The sequence below is a fragment of the Drosophila virilis genome, chromosome 5 (genome assembly GCF_030788295.1).
Source record: "Drosophila virilis strain 15010-1051.87 chromosome 5, Dvir_AGI_RSII-ME, whole genome shotgun sequence".
NCBI lineage: Eukaryota > Metazoa > Arthropoda > Insecta > Diptera > Drosophilidae > Drosophila > Drosophila virilis.
In genome coordinates, this window is record NC_091547.1 from 13813213 (window position 1) to 13830476 (window position 17264).

The 17264-nt window shown below is 38.8% G+C and overlaps 3 protein-coding genes across 11 annotated transcripts; 2 read left to right on the plus strand and 1 right to left on the minus strand.

The window, feature by feature from the left end:
- Nucleotides 1-542: 542 nt before the first annotated feature.
- On the plus strand, nt 543-12048 carry alka (glycine receptor subunit alpha alkaliphile). Of its 9 annotated transcripts, none has more exons than XM_070210550.1 (11): nt 545-607; nt 2406-2557; nt 4331-4413; nt 6427-6526; nt 6581-6762; nt 7103-7192; nt 9306-9461; nt 9537-9907; nt 9981-10109; nt 10194-10298; nt 10458-12048. In XM_070210550.1, the coding sequence occupies exons 2-11, from the start codon at nt 2496-2498 to the stop codon at nt 10656-10658; spliced, it is 1479 nt and encodes a 492-aa protein (XP_070066651.1). In that variant the 5' UTR covers nt 545-607; nt 2406-2495; the 3' UTR covers nt 10659-12048. The 9 variants fall into 9 exon arrangements, with proteins under 9 accessions (XP_070066658.1, XP_070066651.1, XP_070066653.1 ...); XM_070210552.1 differs by having other exon boundaries at nt 9981-10097; XM_032436752.2 differs by having other exon boundaries at nt 6608-6762.
- An 82-nt stretch (nt 12049-12130) lies between these two features.
- On the minus strand, nt 12131-16201 carry LOC6626411 (periodic tryptophan protein 2 homolog). The gene is made up of 10 exons (XM_002050016.4): nt 16072-16201; nt 15892-16004; nt 14559-15824; nt 14154-14493; nt 13935-14080; nt 13693-13840; nt 13402-13636; nt 13174-13335; nt 12497-12713; nt 12131-12432 (listed from the first exon to the last, which is right to left on the minus strand). Exons 1-10 carry the CDS (start codon nt 16087-16089, stop codon nt 12219-12221), a joined length of 2859 nt encoding a protein of 952 aa, XP_002050052.1. The 5' UTR covers nt 16090-16201; the 3' UTR covers nt 12131-12218.
- Nucleotides 16202-16316: 115 nt separating this feature from the next.
- On the plus strand, nt 16317-17200 carry LOC6626410 (pre-mRNA-splicing factor Syf2). Its single transcript, XM_002050015.4, has one exon. The coding sequence runs from the start codon at nt 16413-16415 to the stop codon at nt 17091-17093; it is 681 nt and encodes a 226-aa protein (XP_002050051.1). The 5' UTR covers nt 16317-16412; the 3' UTR covers nt 17094-17200.
- The last annotated feature ends 64 nt before the right edge of the window (nt 17201-17264 follow it).

Below are 17264 nucleotides of genomic sequence, written 5' to 3' on the forward strand. Positions count from 1 at the left end.
CTATATGGTTTTGCAGGTGTAGGTGTAACATGAGGCTTACATGTTCGTCATAATGATGATCTTTAAATTATGGAAATTCTAATTTAACTAATTTAATTTTTATCTTCTAATAAAAAATTCGAGTTCAACTTCGCGTCTCGCATTTTAGTATATACGTTATGATTATTATTTAGCAAACGTGTTTATATAATAGATATATAATATCATTCGGACTGCAGACCCTAATTACCGACTCTGTGTGTTATATTAAATACCTTAACAACCACGTACTATTGCAAATGATTAAAAATCCACATGGCCACATTTCCATGGCGCCTAACGGAACCTAACACCAATTTGGAAACAAGCTCGAGCTCGCACGCTTTCCCAGCACGATACTCACAACTCCTTGTAAATGGAAACCGTCACAGTTGTCGTGCCTCTGGCCCTGCCTCTGCCTGTTTTCAGCTGGCGGCCGCCAGCGTCAGCGCCGGCGTCGCTTTTGCCGTTGGGGAACCGCGTTGTATTAAAGTGGCAAGAAAGCAGCAAAGAAATTCGCGCATTTTCAGTTCCGTTCAGTTCCTGAGCGAAGCCGAAAGGATTCGAACGCGCGTCGGCCAGCAACGCGGTAAAGCCCACACAATATTCTAATGTCCAGCTAACAACAAACGTTAGGCTAGCTTAGCTTAGCTGGTCGTGTCAACGGATTTCCATTCGGTTATAAGTGGGCTAAAGAGCCGTTCGATGTGCTTGCAGTATAATCAAATAATTTCAATATGAATAAATCAGCTTGTAGGGAAAGCTGATCAACTATATGTGCATATATTAATGTTTGTACTTGTTGAAAATGTTTTTTTTTTTTGGGGAAAAGTGAAAGTGTGAAGTGTGAAATCTGTGAAAGATTGTTTCAATAGTTCAAAAGAAAACAACAACAGAGAAAAGTGCTATTAATTTGTTCCTTTATTCATTCGTTTAAAATAAATTTATATTAATTTAACTGTATAATCTAAGCCGCATTTAACAACATGCCTAATTAATATAAATGGATTTTCAGACCCAATTAGTACAATATAAACACATGCATACATATATATGTATGGGTCTTCGGGCAAAATGTAAAATGTTCCATAAATATTCAAACAATTAAAAAGTTGCTATAAGCACACATCTTGATTCCAGCGTACATATGTATATATACGAGTATATATGTGTGTGCTCCAGATCTACATCTCAAATGTGTGGCAGACGCAAGTGCCTGCCTCTATGTGTATATGGGGCTTAGCCGGATATACTTCATCTTGCGGTCTACTCAGTGAAGTGAAATTTGTAATTTCAATGGCGAGAGCTACTTATCATTTCCATTGTCAGAGCCAATGGCAATGTCAATGTCGGTGACGCTTCCTATAAGCTATATGCTTCAAATGTAACATCAATTGGAATTACAAGCGAAATTCCCTTCCTATTTCCAATATACAGAACATTCATGATTATATAAATCAAATATGATTCCGATTCCTAAGTGCATTCCAATTGGAGTCCAATTGGTCCAGTTCAACTTAACAGGTCCGATCGAGTTCAAGTTCAAGTTATCTTAAGTTCAAGTTCAATCACAACGAGGGATGCCAGCCGATCATGTTGTCCGATCTTTTTCGCAAAGCCCACATATATATATATATATATATATATATATTTGCTGCAATTATATAAACCGTATTTATATGTGCAATATATCTAAGTAGCCCGCTTTGCGTACTGACCAAATTGTAACGATAATATTTAAAGCGCGCGCGCTTAAGTGGAATCGGCACGCGATTCAATTGTCTTACATTGACCGAAGGCGCGAAGTGTGCCGCATGTGTGTGTATGTGTGTATGTATGTATGTAGATGTGCACACACGCCTTGACCGGCTGCCAGGCAAACGCTGGAGCTGGAGCTTGGCAGTGGCAATCGTTTGACTAGAAGCACATACGCGCCTGCCTCCCACACAGATGGGCCCGATAATCGCGCACAATCTATGAACATATGTGCATATCCGACAGCAGAAATCATGAGATAAGTGACATACACAGACTCAGTTACCGTCACACGTTCTGGGCTGGGCTTGGATACCTACAAGCGAGTGTATTTACATATGGCATATGCCATGGACAGTGGCTGGCGAGTGGACGGCGGTTTATTTATTTGATATTTGAACGCAAGCCGAGCTGGTGCCGACCGAGTCGAAGTCCATCCAAGAACCCAGCTGAGCACACATAATTAACGGCTACGTGTCATATACTTATATGCCAACATACGCGGGCACATCCTAATCGCGTTTGGTAATCCTCCGATTGAGCATCTAGTGCACGAATTAAGGAGTTTTATTTGATTTGATTTTTTTTTTTTTTGTATTAAATTCAAATTCGGTTTCGCTATCGTGTTGCAGATTTCATAAAGCGAATTATGAAATTCCCACGTCGATGTAAAGTGAGATGATTTGAGGTTTGGTTTAATTTTCTGTTTCGTCGTCAACATCATGCTGGGCAAATATAACAAAAAAGCATTCATATCGCTTGGATTGACTTTCATATTGATGTGGTGAGTTCAGATTACAATTTGAAAATTTCTTTCTCTTGCCAACCCTCTCTCATATAAGTTTAAATTTGTACGGTAGTAAAAGATATTCTATCTTTAAAGTAAACCGAATTATCTGAATGAAAGTTCCAATAAGATTTGATTAGTGTTGGGCTTGTTGTAGTCAGCTTAGACATCGCATATAAATAATTTTTGTTACTATTTTTCTATGAGAGAACCCACATCATATATTTGGTTAAAGCTCCTATAAATTTCTGCATGCATATAAAACTTAAGATCTAGGAGGCATAAAATGACAGTTTGAACAGTTTTGCATTCAAGATCCGATGGGCTCCAATCTCAGTTTTTAAGATCTTTGTAAAATATATTGAAAACGTGTTTCACAATTGTCCCAAAGCCTTACAGTTTCCAGGTATTACAGAAAAACGCACTGCAATGGGTGAAAAATGAGGGTCAAAGGTCTTATTGAGGAAGTTTCAAATCTCGTCCGTTCTTTTTCACCACAAAATTTGGGCAACATCATACGACTCAGTAGCATAGCATGGTTGAAGCGGTCGAAAATAGGGTTTTATTAGAGAATCTTCTCTTTTTCAAGATATTTTAACATATCTGCATATATGCGCATGTCTACAAACGCATTTCATCTTGGGAGTGCCAAAGCAAACTATTCATTTTGTTTCTTATTTTAACTTTAAGATAGTTTAGATAAGTCTTTATATATGTATAGAGTTTTTGGGTGATGTTAGTTTGAAAAAGTTCATCAAGTATTTTACTATATATTAGTTATTCCCAGTTGTATCCCCTCACTTAAGTGATTTGCCTTAATCAGAGTATGCGAAGCTCTAAACTTTTGTCTAGTCATTGATTTCATTGAATACATTTTATAATTTGTCTGTGCCACTGAGAATCTGAATTGAATTGTAAAATTATCGAAGCAGATCCTTAACAACTTTTCGTAGTGTGAATATTTCCCTTTTTCAGATAGGTCTAAAGAAATTAGCAATGACTAATTTTTTATTGGAATTGCGGGTGTAATTAAATTAATTAAATAACTGATAGAAACTTGTGTTTAATAGCAACTAGTCGCAACTTTAAGAAAGTACTCTTGAGTCAAGATATGCAAGAGATTTGATTTGATTTCTTTGAATATCTGCACAAGCATTGGCCAACAACTTTCTCACAAACAATTCATAATGGCTTTATGAGATTGGTTTGCGGAATATAACATTATTTTAGTTGTGATTAATTCCAGTTGTCCTCTCACATGTTCGTGATATTACAGCTCATATATATTTGGGCACATGTCATATTTTGAAATTGCATATGCGCCATTTTGTTCCCACTTTATCCGAAACAACCTTTGCACGGTATTTCCGAGTATTGGCGAACCGTTTGACAAACCCACCAAGGTCAATTGAATCATGGCAAATGGTGTTCCAGCACGAATATTAGCCAGCTTTAAGGTAGCTAGGGGCTGTCAGGTAAAAACCGAAAATGATATGTACACAACTGCATGTATTTACCGTCAGACAGGCCCAGACACGAAGTAAGTTAATTTCCAGTTCAGACTTAAATTGACAAAGTTTACAATGGTGGCATGTGTGCCCCCTGAGTGCCGGGCCCCACTCTGTGTCCAGGAGCCACTCTCTGCAGACATGCATGAACCCCAATACTTACTAAGTATATGCACGGGTATACTAGATGTGCATGCATATTTTCCTTGAGCATTTATATACTATGGCATCCGATTGTATTTGTATTTTTGGCCATTTTCAGGATTAGTGAGGCCGAGGACGCCCACGTGAACTACAACTACACAACGAAGCCGCGAGTGGTTCTTCCGCCTAATTATGTCAAGGGTAAGTTTGCAATATATGCATCTGCATGGGGGACTGCATTTTACTTTCAAATCCACATTTGGGCTCTTTAAAATATATGTTTTTTAACCCTGTTGACTAAATAACAAATAAATCATTTGACTTTGCCACGGCTATATTCTAATTGCAGCAGTTTCTAATACCCTTTTATCGGGCATTATAAATTTTTCAATCAATTAATTACCCGATTTTATCTTTATCTTTATATCCTCATATTTATTCTGGCGCAGGAATAATTTGAGCACTGTCTGTCTGTCTATTATTTTTCCAGATGCAATCAAAAATTTAACAAATCTAGTCATTGTTCTTTACTATTTGGTAATTCAAGTAAAAATAGATTGAGTTACCAGGAATAGGCATACTTGATGGGCTCCGGGAAAAGCTATTTAAGGGTTTGATATTTGACTGAGAATACTTTTATATTTTTGCACAGTCCATAAAAAATATTTTAAAACACTTTGAGCGGCTGAAAAGGCCAGCAGTAATAATAAGGATATTAAATCTTCGGCTTACGCGAAAAAAGCTGTGGTTCATTTTTTGTGTGATTCGTTTTTTTTTTGCCATTGTTTGAAGCGTTGCGTGTGGCGTTTATCGTGACACAGCCAATTTCAGGGCCCTTCGCCGCAGAGCCCCCGTTTAGTCTTCAGTCTGTGCATATTCGCTTAACTTCTGTAATTACTGCTTTTATTTGTACATGTGTATGTCTATGCATGCATATATGTGTACCTTTGTGTACACCTGTATGTTGGTCCTTGACGTCAACAGAAAATAAAACTGCGATCGATTAAACGAGAGAGAGAGTAAAGAAACCGAGATGAGTTTGCATAGACTCTCACATATATTCTAAAATTGTCAAAGCTATAGCTTAAATATATTTTATTTAAAGTTAATATTCGTTAGCTATCAAATAGTCCATTACACCCTCCCTCCGTCTGCACATTGGAATATAATTACGAATGACACTTATTTCTAAAATCAATATTTCCAGAAGTCCCAGTTAGAAAAGGTTTGGCTTTTGATTAACAAAACTAGCCTTTATTTGCGGAAAGGAAATATCCTTTATTTGTTTATTTTTATAATAGACGATTTTATTAATCTTTCGCTTTAAAAATATACACAATTAGGAAGATACTTTGCTCAGATACATGTATCTTAATAATGTATCTACAGTTAAGTGTATCTAAAGCTCACAGTCGAAAGTATTCCTGGTAACAGGTTGAAACCTTACAAAGACGTTTCTTGAAATATTGAAAATAACAATCTCATTCTCAAAGATCTCTGCACAAATTTGTATACCCTGAACCCATCGAAAGTGTGTAAATAAAGTTTGAGCAAATGTTTAAGGCATCGCCGAAATAGTCGCTATAATTTAAATAAATAAATCAACTTTAGCCACAATTTAAATGTTTTAGGTTTTGTGCTAACAAGAAAAATAACTTCAGATGTGGCGTTAAGGTGAATAGATATAGTTGGTACACATTTTGATTATCCGCGGGCGGGAAATAGCTGCATAAGTTATATCTCAAATTAAAAGCATAATTAATATTTTTTGCAGTGTGAAGGTGTTACGAAAAATTGAGCAATAGCTTAATTTTCTTGAAAAACAGTTTTTTATTATATTGAAGAAATATGGCTAGCATGTGCCCAAATGTAGTTAACTTTGCAGAATTCTTTTGAGAGGAATTCGAAATATGTTTGTTTCTGTCTTGTTATTATTTTTCTTATGATGTTAAATTAAAATGTAGACAATATTAATTTAGGCTTAGCCTTAATGCTTAAAGCCAGAATTTGTTGGCAAGAAATCGACACGCTGTCCCTGAACTTGAAATGGGGCTGGTTAACCAATTTGTTAAAGAATAACATGCTCACGTGTTTATGCATAATAATAGTTCGTATCTTCAGTGGAAATGCTTAAATTATCTGTTAATTATACATATTATAATTAGAATTGGTCTACATAATGTAAGATGTTGACTCTCGTATGCTTATTTCCAGAAATGCGACCGCCCTCAAGGAAGGGCTCCCCAGTGATAGTAGACTTTAGCATATTTGTTGTAGATATTAACTCAATTAATGTAGAGGATATGGACTTTAGGTAAGTGAGAGGTCGGAACAGCTGTTAGATCGCAATGGAATCACCATAATATAGCCAGTCTCTATATATATGCGTTTTCAGAGTTGACATGTTTATACATCAACGTTGGATGGAATCCCGACTGGAGATATCTGATGACATATTCGAGGAGGGCGACGATTACGTCACCTTGCTTCCAGAATTCTTCGACAATCTCTGGCAGCCAGATCCGTATTTTCTGAATTCTAAAATTGCCGGTAAGTTGCATTTCTCATCGCAGTGCATGTTCTTCTGAAAGCTTCTCCCTATAACTAATTTGTGTTTGTAGCATTAGTTTCTACACTTGGATCTTAGGTGCATTGTTAAACCTATCACAGACTCACAATAGAATAATTAGAGTATTATTTTCGAATTTGATAACACCGATAAGTCTTTCCGATGCACGCAAGCTTAGAGATATGTATATTAACCTATCTACTTATTTAATTTTTGTATAATAATATTGTGTGTGTGTTTTTTTTTTATACGTTTAATTTTCATTGTTTTAACATTTCCAATTGACAATAACAAACAACTAACAACAACGCAATCCACTAGGATTTGGAAGTCCATATATTTCCACAACCTCTCTGCTACGCTATAAGGATGAAAGAGAAACTAAAAACTTTCATCTAGACAAGGCTTTAAGTATACTAACTAATCAAATTTAGAAAGTCTTTACGTGTTGCCCATTATTATCAACTCAAATTCAGAATACAAATTTCACAAAAATTCTCATGCATTATGTGGTTAAAATACAAAACTAAATTCGGCATGCCGAAAATGAAATATCCTTGCAGATTTCGAATAGAGATTTAGCTTTAATTGACTTAGTACTCATCTGTTCTTTGCTTTAACTTTGACATAACTCAAACCCCCAAAAACTGTGCACTGTTTTAAATTGAACTAAAACACTTTAAATATATGTACCTTAATCGGATATATGTTATGAGAAATGAGCTTCTTTTCATATAAACTCTGCAAGGTTATATTACCATCAAGGTTAGATATATATAAATATATATCTAAACATTGATTTCTCAAATCAAAGTTCACATCTCACAGACTTTATTAACCAAACTTAAACTGTATCGTACACATTCTCTACATTTAATATTGTGTTGCTTGAATGTTTAATTCATATATATGTAAAATTTTGATTTCAATCTGAAACTGATTATATTTTTATTTATTTTTCAATCACTCAATGCAGCCAACTAACAATGAAAATCCAGTTTAAGCTATGTATTCTTTTTTTTTTTAAACAAAAACTCAACATTTGGTACAATTATCTGGGATTGCGTGCAACTAGAGTATCAAGCCCGAAGTCTTAAAAAACCAATTCGGAAATTGGTTCTGAGTCCACACAGTCCACAGTAGCCAAGAGCCGGCCACTAATCGCACGCTGACCAAATCGTTTTCAATGTCAGGGCCAACAAAAGGACGAATTGACCACCCCAAGTCCATGCCACATGTTTTTTTTTTTTTTTTTCAAATTTCGCAGTGGTATAGAGTGCGATAAGATCTGGACAAGGTTTCAGGTGCCATTGTCAGCACACACGAATATCGATTTGGCTCTAGCTCCGAAAAACTCGGCATTTCACCTTAAATTTCGACATAATTTCGTAACTTCTTAAATCGCTCAAACTACTTTAAAAGGCCTACAAAATCGATGTAGTTCAGCTAATATCGGAATGAATACATATATACTCATGAATATACTAAATAGCAATAATTTTTTCACTTTTTTCGCAAAATCCCAACGAATTTTGACATATAAACTAAATAAATACCTGTTTGAACGATTTTTCAAAATTCCACCCGTAACAGTGAAAATTGAGCGGAAGTTTCACTATTCTTCTGTTTATTGATTTTAAACTAACGTGAAGCTCCTCCTCGGGAGGAAAATGCGTGTCTAAAACTTGAACCAGAAACTTTGGACCGGGTAAGAGCAGGGACCGTACAATTGATTACAATTTTCCACGGGCAATAGAAAAGTTATATATTTAAATTTTTAGCACAAAAGTTGACACGGCTCAAGCCAAAGAGTACCCGCTAGTATGTATGTATTTGTATTTAAATTTGCTTTTTTATGCTTTATTTCTATTTGAGCCGCTTTTTAATAGTTGCTCAGCCTTTCGTTTATGGATATACATTTAGATTTGTTTTTATTATTCGGACTTTCTAGCGCTATTTTATGTAGTCATAGTTAAGTTATAAAGCCAAAATTGAAGACCATTAAAACCATATGTTATTGGTATAGGATTAAATATATCCAGGCATGGTAGGGCTCTATTCGACCCTACTCTGTCGATCTGTCATGCTTGGATTGCAACTAAGAGACCCCTGACCGGGTAAGGCGGTAGCCCTGTATCATTTGATTAGGCACACAGTTGGCTGCATCTGAGCCAGAATTTTATTTAAATTTAGCACCATTGCATTATCGACAACAACATATACAAATCCCTAAGAAGGGCTCATCCGTTGACACGCACTTTGTGTTCCAGCAAATATTCGTTCCGCAAGACTCTACATGATGGTGCGAATAGGCATTTCGATGCGTTAGCGGATCGAAATGTGCATCCGAGTCATTTGCTTATGTGTCGTATTATTTGGAGCAGCACACGCCAGCCACCTGCATACCCGTACATCTATGTAGCCACAATATCAGACAATGAGTGCCTACCAATTCTATAGTTCTAATCGAGACTACCTTTGTTCCGCATCTCTGCAACGTCTTTTCGATGTCTTTTCGTTGTAGAAATAGCTACCCTGACGCACAAGTTCACATCGGTAACGCTCTATAAGAATAAGACCGTGCGCTATGCCGCTCGCATGCATGCCATAATCGCCTGCCAAATGGAGTTCCAGCTTTACCCCATGGACATCCAAGTGTGTCCCATTTACATTGAAAGTTGTAAGTGAATTGAAAAAGAGTTTTGGCCTGTCAAATTTGTAAAATCATAATTAAGGCTTGCACATGTCTTTCAAGTTTCGTCCAATAACCAGAAGGTGAAGTTACGCTGGTCCGATTCCGGAGTAACGCTTAATCCAGAGCTTAAACTGCTGCAGTACAATCTTGGCCAGCCGCTGGAACTGGAGGAGAGCGATGGCTATATGCCAGAGAAAGTGGGCAACTTCTCACGGCTGACCGTCTACTTTCGGTTCGAGCGACAAATCGGACATCATCTGATACAAACGTTCGCACCTTCCTCGCTGGTGGTGATGCTCTCCTGGTTCAGCTTCTGGCTGGGCCTGGATGCCATTCCCGGGCGCGTGACCCTGCTGGTCACCTGCATGCTGACGCTGGTGACAATGTTTACGGGGCTGCGGGCAGATATACCACCCGTCGCGTATGTTAAGGCAATTATCTAGCTCCAAGCCGTAAGCATAAGACGAAAACTAACAGAACGTCATCTTTGCTTGCATGCGACAGGCGCTTGACTTGTGGATGGCCGGATGCATGGTATCTGTGTTTGCCGCCTTGGCCGAATTTGTTGTGGTCAAAGTATTGGACGTTCAGTACCAGTATCAGGTGAACCGAATACCAAAGGTACTGCCCATGGTAAGCACCATAATGTGCTCCGTTTTAATATATAAAAAAAAAAAAAAAACACTTTTTCTATCGTTCTTTGTCTGCGCTGCACAGCGCATAAGCAATATGGAAAAGGGTCAATGTGCAACTGTGGCCAGCTGGGAGGGTGGAGCCGTACGGTCACGAAAGGCCACACAAACTCCGACAACACCGGGCCAGGTGAGTTGCCTTGGCACACATGCGAAGCTCCTTCCGCCATTAATGCCAATATATGTTTTGCAAATCGAAGCATACCAACAATCTGGCGAACCAACCATAATATATAGTATACTGCTTAAACGCTTTACAAATTATTATTTTCTTTTGTATCTGCAACAGACATCCCTGCAGGGCAACGGAGGGCCTCCAAAGCCTGCGCGCCGCCAAAGCCTTTTGTCCGTTGCATGGACGGACACGGATACCGGCGTGGAGAAGATCATGTGGCGTGAGATTGACAAAGTTTCTCGAGCTGTATTTCCGATATTGTTTTTTGTGTTCGTGCTACTATATTGGCCCATATTGCTGATGAAATCGTCCTAGGATTTGGGGAGTTCCAGAATACACTTTTCTGGACTCCGTTAAAAATTCAAATGATATTAACTCACAACCATATTGGAGTTATATATGAACACAACGCGGCCCTACACTACAACCTATACCTTTACCCATCTTTAACAATACAATAACCAACTGCTATGAGCATAACACTCCACTCAAGTACAACACACTATATGGTACCTACAATGGGCAAATCCTGCTAATATCTGAAGTAATACTCTCGTCGGGTAACAGTGAGTCGTACATAAAAAAAAAAAAAATCCAAACCCAAATTGATAGTTGCTCATCATATATATATTATATATTATTTCCTTAATTTGTGTACTCATTCTTCGTCCATCTTTTAGCTTGCATTTCTTCGGGTTAAGCGTAGCTGAGAGCCCTAAATAGTACATATACAGATACAAAGGAGGTAGCTTACAATAGGTACATGCTTGCTAGTTAATTGAATATTCTATGAAAAGTATTTTGGAACAGATTAATTTGTTTATGCGCTCCCAATAAAGATGGGTTTGTACTCGACCTGTCCAAATGGCTAATATATATAATACAATATACGCTGATAACTCATACAAAAGTTTTAAAAACCGATGCATTTCGCAAAAATAATTTAGAATCCGTATCGGCTTCAATATTATTCGCTTTGCGCATAGTACACACTTTTAATATAAAAACCTTTTTTTACCCTTAATTGTGTGATGGGTTTATTTTACTCTTATCATTTCGTTTTTATTTATTGTTAGTTATTACAAAAAATATATATGTATTTTTATATACATATATATATTTTTTAAGCTTAAGTAAATATGCCAGAAAAATAATTGGTGCTTTAAAGAGATAATAAAATTTACAAACCCTCTAAGGATCAAGACATATTCATACACACTTGGAATGTAAATAAGTAGTAAAAAATGCTATTTAGGACTTTTTACACACCAATAAGACAAATAATCAATTTAGCGCATTTTTTGAAGCAAACGGCATTAAGAAAATGCAAAGATTTTGAGCTGTGGCTTTATATATTTTATATATTTACCTGTAGTAAAAACAGAGCACTCAAAAAAAGCTAGGAATACGTACGTATGTTAAAGATAATTCATAAGGTATAAAGGTAAAGATTATATTTTGTATAGCAAAACATTGTGTAAATATAGAACAATTCAAATATTCAAATTATATAACAAACACAAAGGAAAACTTATTTATTGTAGCTACAATGTGTGTACATAAATTTCCATCGGTTAAGTTTTGTATTTCACGAGCTTTCTTTTTTCATACGAGGAATGGAAAATGTTTCTTATGCTCTAATCATTTTATCCTCAAAGCTTTGAACATATCGAAAAACAATAAAAGAAGTATTCAAATATGCATGTAAAAATAAATAAATAAACCAAATTGATTCTAATCAAATCCATTAACTGAGCTTTACAGGCTGATAATAATAAACACAATAGTTCAAAATAAAAATTACATTTAATAATATATATTTAATAATATGTGTATCCGTAGGGTCTATATAACAACAACACTATGAACTGTACATTACGAATCGTCGTTGTCCTCCGAATCCGGCCCGTCGCTATCTTCTTCGCTCCCTTCGCTAAACTGGCATTCCAAATCTTTATCCCCAGGACGCCTTATCAACAACATTTCATTATCACTGTCGTCATTGGTTGCTTCGGCGTGATCTTCGCGGGCTTTCAGATTCTCCGACCTCTCCAGGAGCACCCGAATCGTGTATTTGTTGTAGTCGCATCTGAAAATTCGTTATAAGTTTAGATTCCCATTAATGAGTACCCATTTTAAGAAGCAGAACTTACATTTTGTTAAGCATTTCATATTTTCGGGAAATACTCTCGTGTAGCGCTAGCAAAGCTGTATGCTGAAAGACGCCGTCGCGATAGCCATGGGTAGTCAGCAAGCAACAGGACCACTGCAAATAGAACTCAATGTGGGGCGAGGACTGCAAAAGGCGCGCGAGCTGTTGCAGTAAACGCTGGGCGTAGTCGGGGGATAGATCCGCGCAAATAAGCTCAACTGGAAAGAAAAAAATACATTTGCATTTTTCAATATATGCAGACACGTGCAGCAATCCAATAACAATCAATTTACATCTTTTTTGTATGCATGTTTCAATTTGGTTTGTGGGACCAGTAAGTGCCCGAGAGGGGCTTATTAACAATGTACCTACGAATTGTTCCCCCTGTCAAACCCTAACCGGCCATGCGAAAGCAAAATGAACCTTGAAACTGTTTATTAACAGCAAAACAAAAATTTGCACATTCGATCCAAACGGAGTTGGGTAATAAGCGCCTTGAATGTAAGGGTAAATCCAACTCCCATCTATTTTAAGACATGCGAAAAACGGCAAAATGCCTATCGATTAGAGAAATTACAAAAAAGCCAACGACGGCTTTTAGGCTGACTCTGCTTGCAAGGTTGAACTGCATAAGGAACTTTTAACATTCCAGTATTCATGTAATTTACGAGTACTTACTGTCCCTATGCGGCACGCGCTCTAGCACTAAGGTCACCAAATTGGGCTCATTCAGTTTCAAGGACATAACGAGCGCCTTTGTGAACTCCTTGTTCTTTAGCGCCTCGTGTGTCGCTTTAGGTGTCACTTCCAACGTCAAATTAAACGGATCGAAAACCACACCTGAGAAATATAATAAATAATTTAAGGAAATCGGATTGTATAGTATATGTCTGACGAGCTGCTCACCCTTGTCTAGTGCATATATGCAAAGTCCTTCGGTGCCTGCGGCGGCAAACGCTTGCCCCGTGGGGGAGAAGCGGACAGAGAAAACCCTCACTTCTGGCTGAAAACGTCGTGCGGACATATCACCTTTCCGGACTCCAGGCAAACGAATCGCCACTTTGCCTCCCTCTAGTTCCTCGCGCTGTTCAACCAACGCCATGTTGCCAAACTCGCTGAGATGCTTCCGGCTGATGAACTCCTGCAAATTAAAAGTAAGTGAGCTTACCAAAGGTAACCATGGCATATTTCACTCACATTTAAACCGTCTAAGCTGTGGTTCTGAGTTATTTCGAACTTCTTGAGCAACATAGCCTCACGCACATGATATATACAAATATTGGCGGATTTACCCGCAGCCAGAATACATTCCCCATCCGCCGAATACTCTATTGTTGAGAAGTAGCTAAAAAAAAAAAAGGCATACGTTAACAGATGGAGAAAAGATTGATCAAAATGGTTGTAGGGGGTAAATACCATAGCACGCCAATTTTACTTACTTCGACTCTGCATTTTTTTTGGCAGTTACAATATCAGTTTCCAATCGGCCGCTGCTTAGATCATTGCGTCCCTCAATTGTGCTCACTTGGGTTGCAGATTTCACATCGAAGATTATTATGTTGCCAACAAGTGTAGCGACTGCCACCTGGGTAAGGATTCAAAGAAATCATATTTTAATAACACATATTATTGAAAATAAAGGTTTCATTTGCATTTACCTCTTCACCACTCGGACTGAAGGCAACGCAGGTCACGTCGGAAAGCGCATCGATTGTCTCGTGCTCGCTGTTGCTCTCCAGGCAATTCCAAATCTTGACCGTTTTGTCCCAAGAGCCAGAAATGAGCGTCGAAGACGTTGCGACTGGCGAAAAGGCAATGGAAGCCACAGGCCCCTCATGACCACTGATAACTTCCAGCAGTTTTCCCGTCTTGATGGACCACAAATATATCTCGAACACATCTTGGCCTCCTGCAACGACCAACTCTCCAGAGTAGTCCACTGCCACGCATGCGAACTGTGCGGGAGTCGGCGACGTAAATGTTCTAAAGTTACGATACCTGCATACAGAAGGGAACAATGTGTAAGATGGAATTTATATGCATTTAGTAAGGACAAATCAGACCTTATTATGTCAAAAGCACGCACTGTGCCGTCCAGAGAACTGCTAACCAGGAACTTTTTATTGCGGCTGAACTGTACAGCGGTTACGCCACTCGTGTGCTCACTGAACGTCACAAAGCAGAAGCTGCTCTGTGTGTTCCACAGCTTCACTTTGGAGTCCTCGCCGCCAGTGGCGATATACTGGCCGTCTGGAGAGTAGGCGATGCAGGACATTTCACTGCTATGGCCCTGCTGCTTCATAATGTATTGCTCGCTCTGCCATTCCCACACCAGAAGCTGTCCTATTTCGCGCGACGCCAGCGCAACCCAATCGCCTGTGCAGTTAAAGACGGCCGCCGAAATGGGATATTCGGATATGCTCAGCGAGTGTATCATATTTACGTCGGGCAGCTCGTACAAATAGAAGGCGCCTGTGCTAAAGGCTACAACCAAAACCTTAGTTCGTCGATTATAGTTGGCCGCGGTTAACATGGCATCGCGCTTCTCCTTGCGTGGCTCGTTGGCCAAGTAGTGCCGTCCTAGCTTTTTGTAGAAGAACGGATGTGTTTTTCCAACGATTCCATCTTTCACTTCGTTTTGATCAGCTTCCAAGTCCTGCTTTACTGTTTGCTTTTCTACATTGTTTTCAATATCATCCTCGGACTCGCTGTCGGATCCTTTAAACGCATTAGGCACCTTACGCTTTCGTGCTGGCGGTGCCGCTTCTGGTTTATCAGCTTCAATCAAATCCGATGGCTCCATGCTACATTCCCACAGGCAGAGTTGTCCATTCCGGCTCAGAGTGTTCAAGTGCAAGCTATTTAATTCGAAAAAGCATGAGACTATGGCATCCGTGTGGCCGCTGAGGTTGTAAGTGCGAAAGTTTTGCATGTAATTGACAGCGCATATTTTAGTGGAGCTATCACGGGAGCCTATGGCCAGTAGCTTAGAGTCTGAGGACCAATCCATCCACGTGACGTCATCGTAGCCACCAAGGAAACTGCGTTTAAGCACAAATGGATTGTACTCGCCAGTAATTTCACCAGGAGCACAAAAAATTAGCACTAGATTCTCTCTTGCAACGGCAAAATAAGCACCGTCAGGACTAAAGTTGATGCACTGCACTCCCGTTTGGAATTTATGCCGATGTATAACCGTACATGAGACCATACTGATTAAATGCGCATCGCCCTGCTCATTGACAGCGATCAGCAAGCTGCCATCCGGCGAGAGGGCTATGTTTGTGTAATTGTACCGGGACTCCAGGGCCAGCGTGCGCGACTTGTTGCTAACAATGAAACAAGAGAGATACGTTTTAGACTGGGAAAAGAAATGTGGGAGGTTGTGTAACATACTTCTTGAGATCGTATACGGTTATCCGGTTACCCACTGGACTAATAACCGAATTGCCATCTGGTGTGAAGACCAAGTTTCCATTGCGATAAATTGTGCCCAACAAATTCGAAAACTGCAAATAAATCAAATAATTTGTTATGCCGATCAAGTGTTGTATTGCTCATCGCATATATATTCACTTTGTAAGAAAATTTCATATCGCAGCTTTACTATATAACTTAATATTTTAAAATAAAGCGCTGAAGCGGTAATTATAAACAAAAGCACTGCACGTGTTAGGCAGTGCGACGCTAAAATACCAAACATGCAATATAATAATAATACCAAAATTACTAAAATCGGCATTGTGAAGATTTAGTATTTTTAGCAAAAGTAATGCTACTATTAAAAATTACAGCTGTTAAGTACAGTGCTGCCAACCTGTCTCACTTACACTTTAATTTTACGAACGGAAGAACAAGACACAATTTACAAAACAAAAGAAAATAATAAATACATACAAAATACTCGTAACTAAACAATGGAAACGAGTAAATCCGCTTCGGATAAGTTGGCCGAACGCAAGGCACGTTTGCTCGAGCTGCACAAACAACGCCAGGAGGCGCGCACACAAAACCACCAAGAAGTCGTCGCAGAAGACGCTCGCAAAAACTTGCCCAGCAACTGGGAGGCTCGTAAGCGACAAGCAGAATGGTTGCTAGCAGATGACAAGGCACGCGCAGATGCAGAGGCTGCTGGCAAAGATTATGAGCGCCTGCAGCTGCTCAAGGTGTCCGCCATCGATGCGGAACGAATAGAGAAAAAGAAGAAACGCAAAGATAATCCCGATTTGGGCTTCTCCACATACGAGGCGCAAACAGCCAGGCAATATAATCGCCTGGTCAAGAATATGCCAGTTCGCGACATGGCCAAGTATGAAAAACAGAAAGCTGAACTGGGTGAGGCCTTTTACGGCGGCCCAAACACGACGCTTCATTTGCTTACCAAGGACACGCCTAGTGCTATTAACAATATGGTTAAGGATTTGGAGCAGCAAATTGATCGCAGAAAGAAGTATTCCAGACGACGAATCTATAACGATGACGCCGATGTCGACTTCATAAACGAACGCAACTCCAAATTCAACAAGAAATTGGATCGTTTCTACGGCGAGCACACGGCTGAAATTAAGCAAAATCTGGAGCGCGGCACGGCAATCTAAACCTAATTTTAAGGCATACAATTTGACTAAAATGTCAAACCTAGCTCTTAGTGGCATTTGTACCTACGAAAAAAAAAAAGCTATCTAAACATGTCTATGTACATATATCTAAACGCCAACTTATTTCAAGTTTACAAACGTATGATATGCAGTTATATGGCCTTCCAGCTA

What these genes read in the sequence shown, in the direction of transcription:
- alka (XM_070210550.1), top strand. Translation starts at nt 2,496, where the DNA reads ATGCTGGGCAAATATAACAAAAAAGCATTCATATCGCTTGGATTGACT. An exon ending in TCCCATTTACATTGAAAGTT is followed by an intron (nt 9,462 to 9,536) that starts GTAAGTGAATTG and finishes ATGTCTTTCAAG; the next exon opens with TTTCGTCCAATAACCAGAAG. An exon ending in CACCCGTCGCGTATGTTAAG is followed by an intron (nt 9,908 to 9,980) that starts GCAATTATCTAG and finishes TGCATGCGACAG; the next exon opens with GCGCTTGACTTGTGGATGGC.
- LOC6626411 (XM_002050016.4), bottom strand. An exon ending in AAAAAAAATGCAGAGTCGAA is followed by an intron (nt 13,841 to 13,934) that starts GTAAGTAAAATT and finishes TTTTTTTTTTAG; the next exon opens with CTACTTCTCAACAATAGAGT. An exon ending in CATATATGCACTAGACAAGG is followed by an intron (nt 13,336 to 13,401) that starts GTGAGCAGCTCG and finishes TATATTTCTCAG; the next exon opens with GTGTGGTTTTCGATCCGTTT.
- LOC6626410 (XM_002050015.4), top strand. Translation starts at nt 16,413, where the DNA reads ATGGAAACGAGTAAATCCGCTTCGGATAAGTTGGCCGAACGCAAGGCA.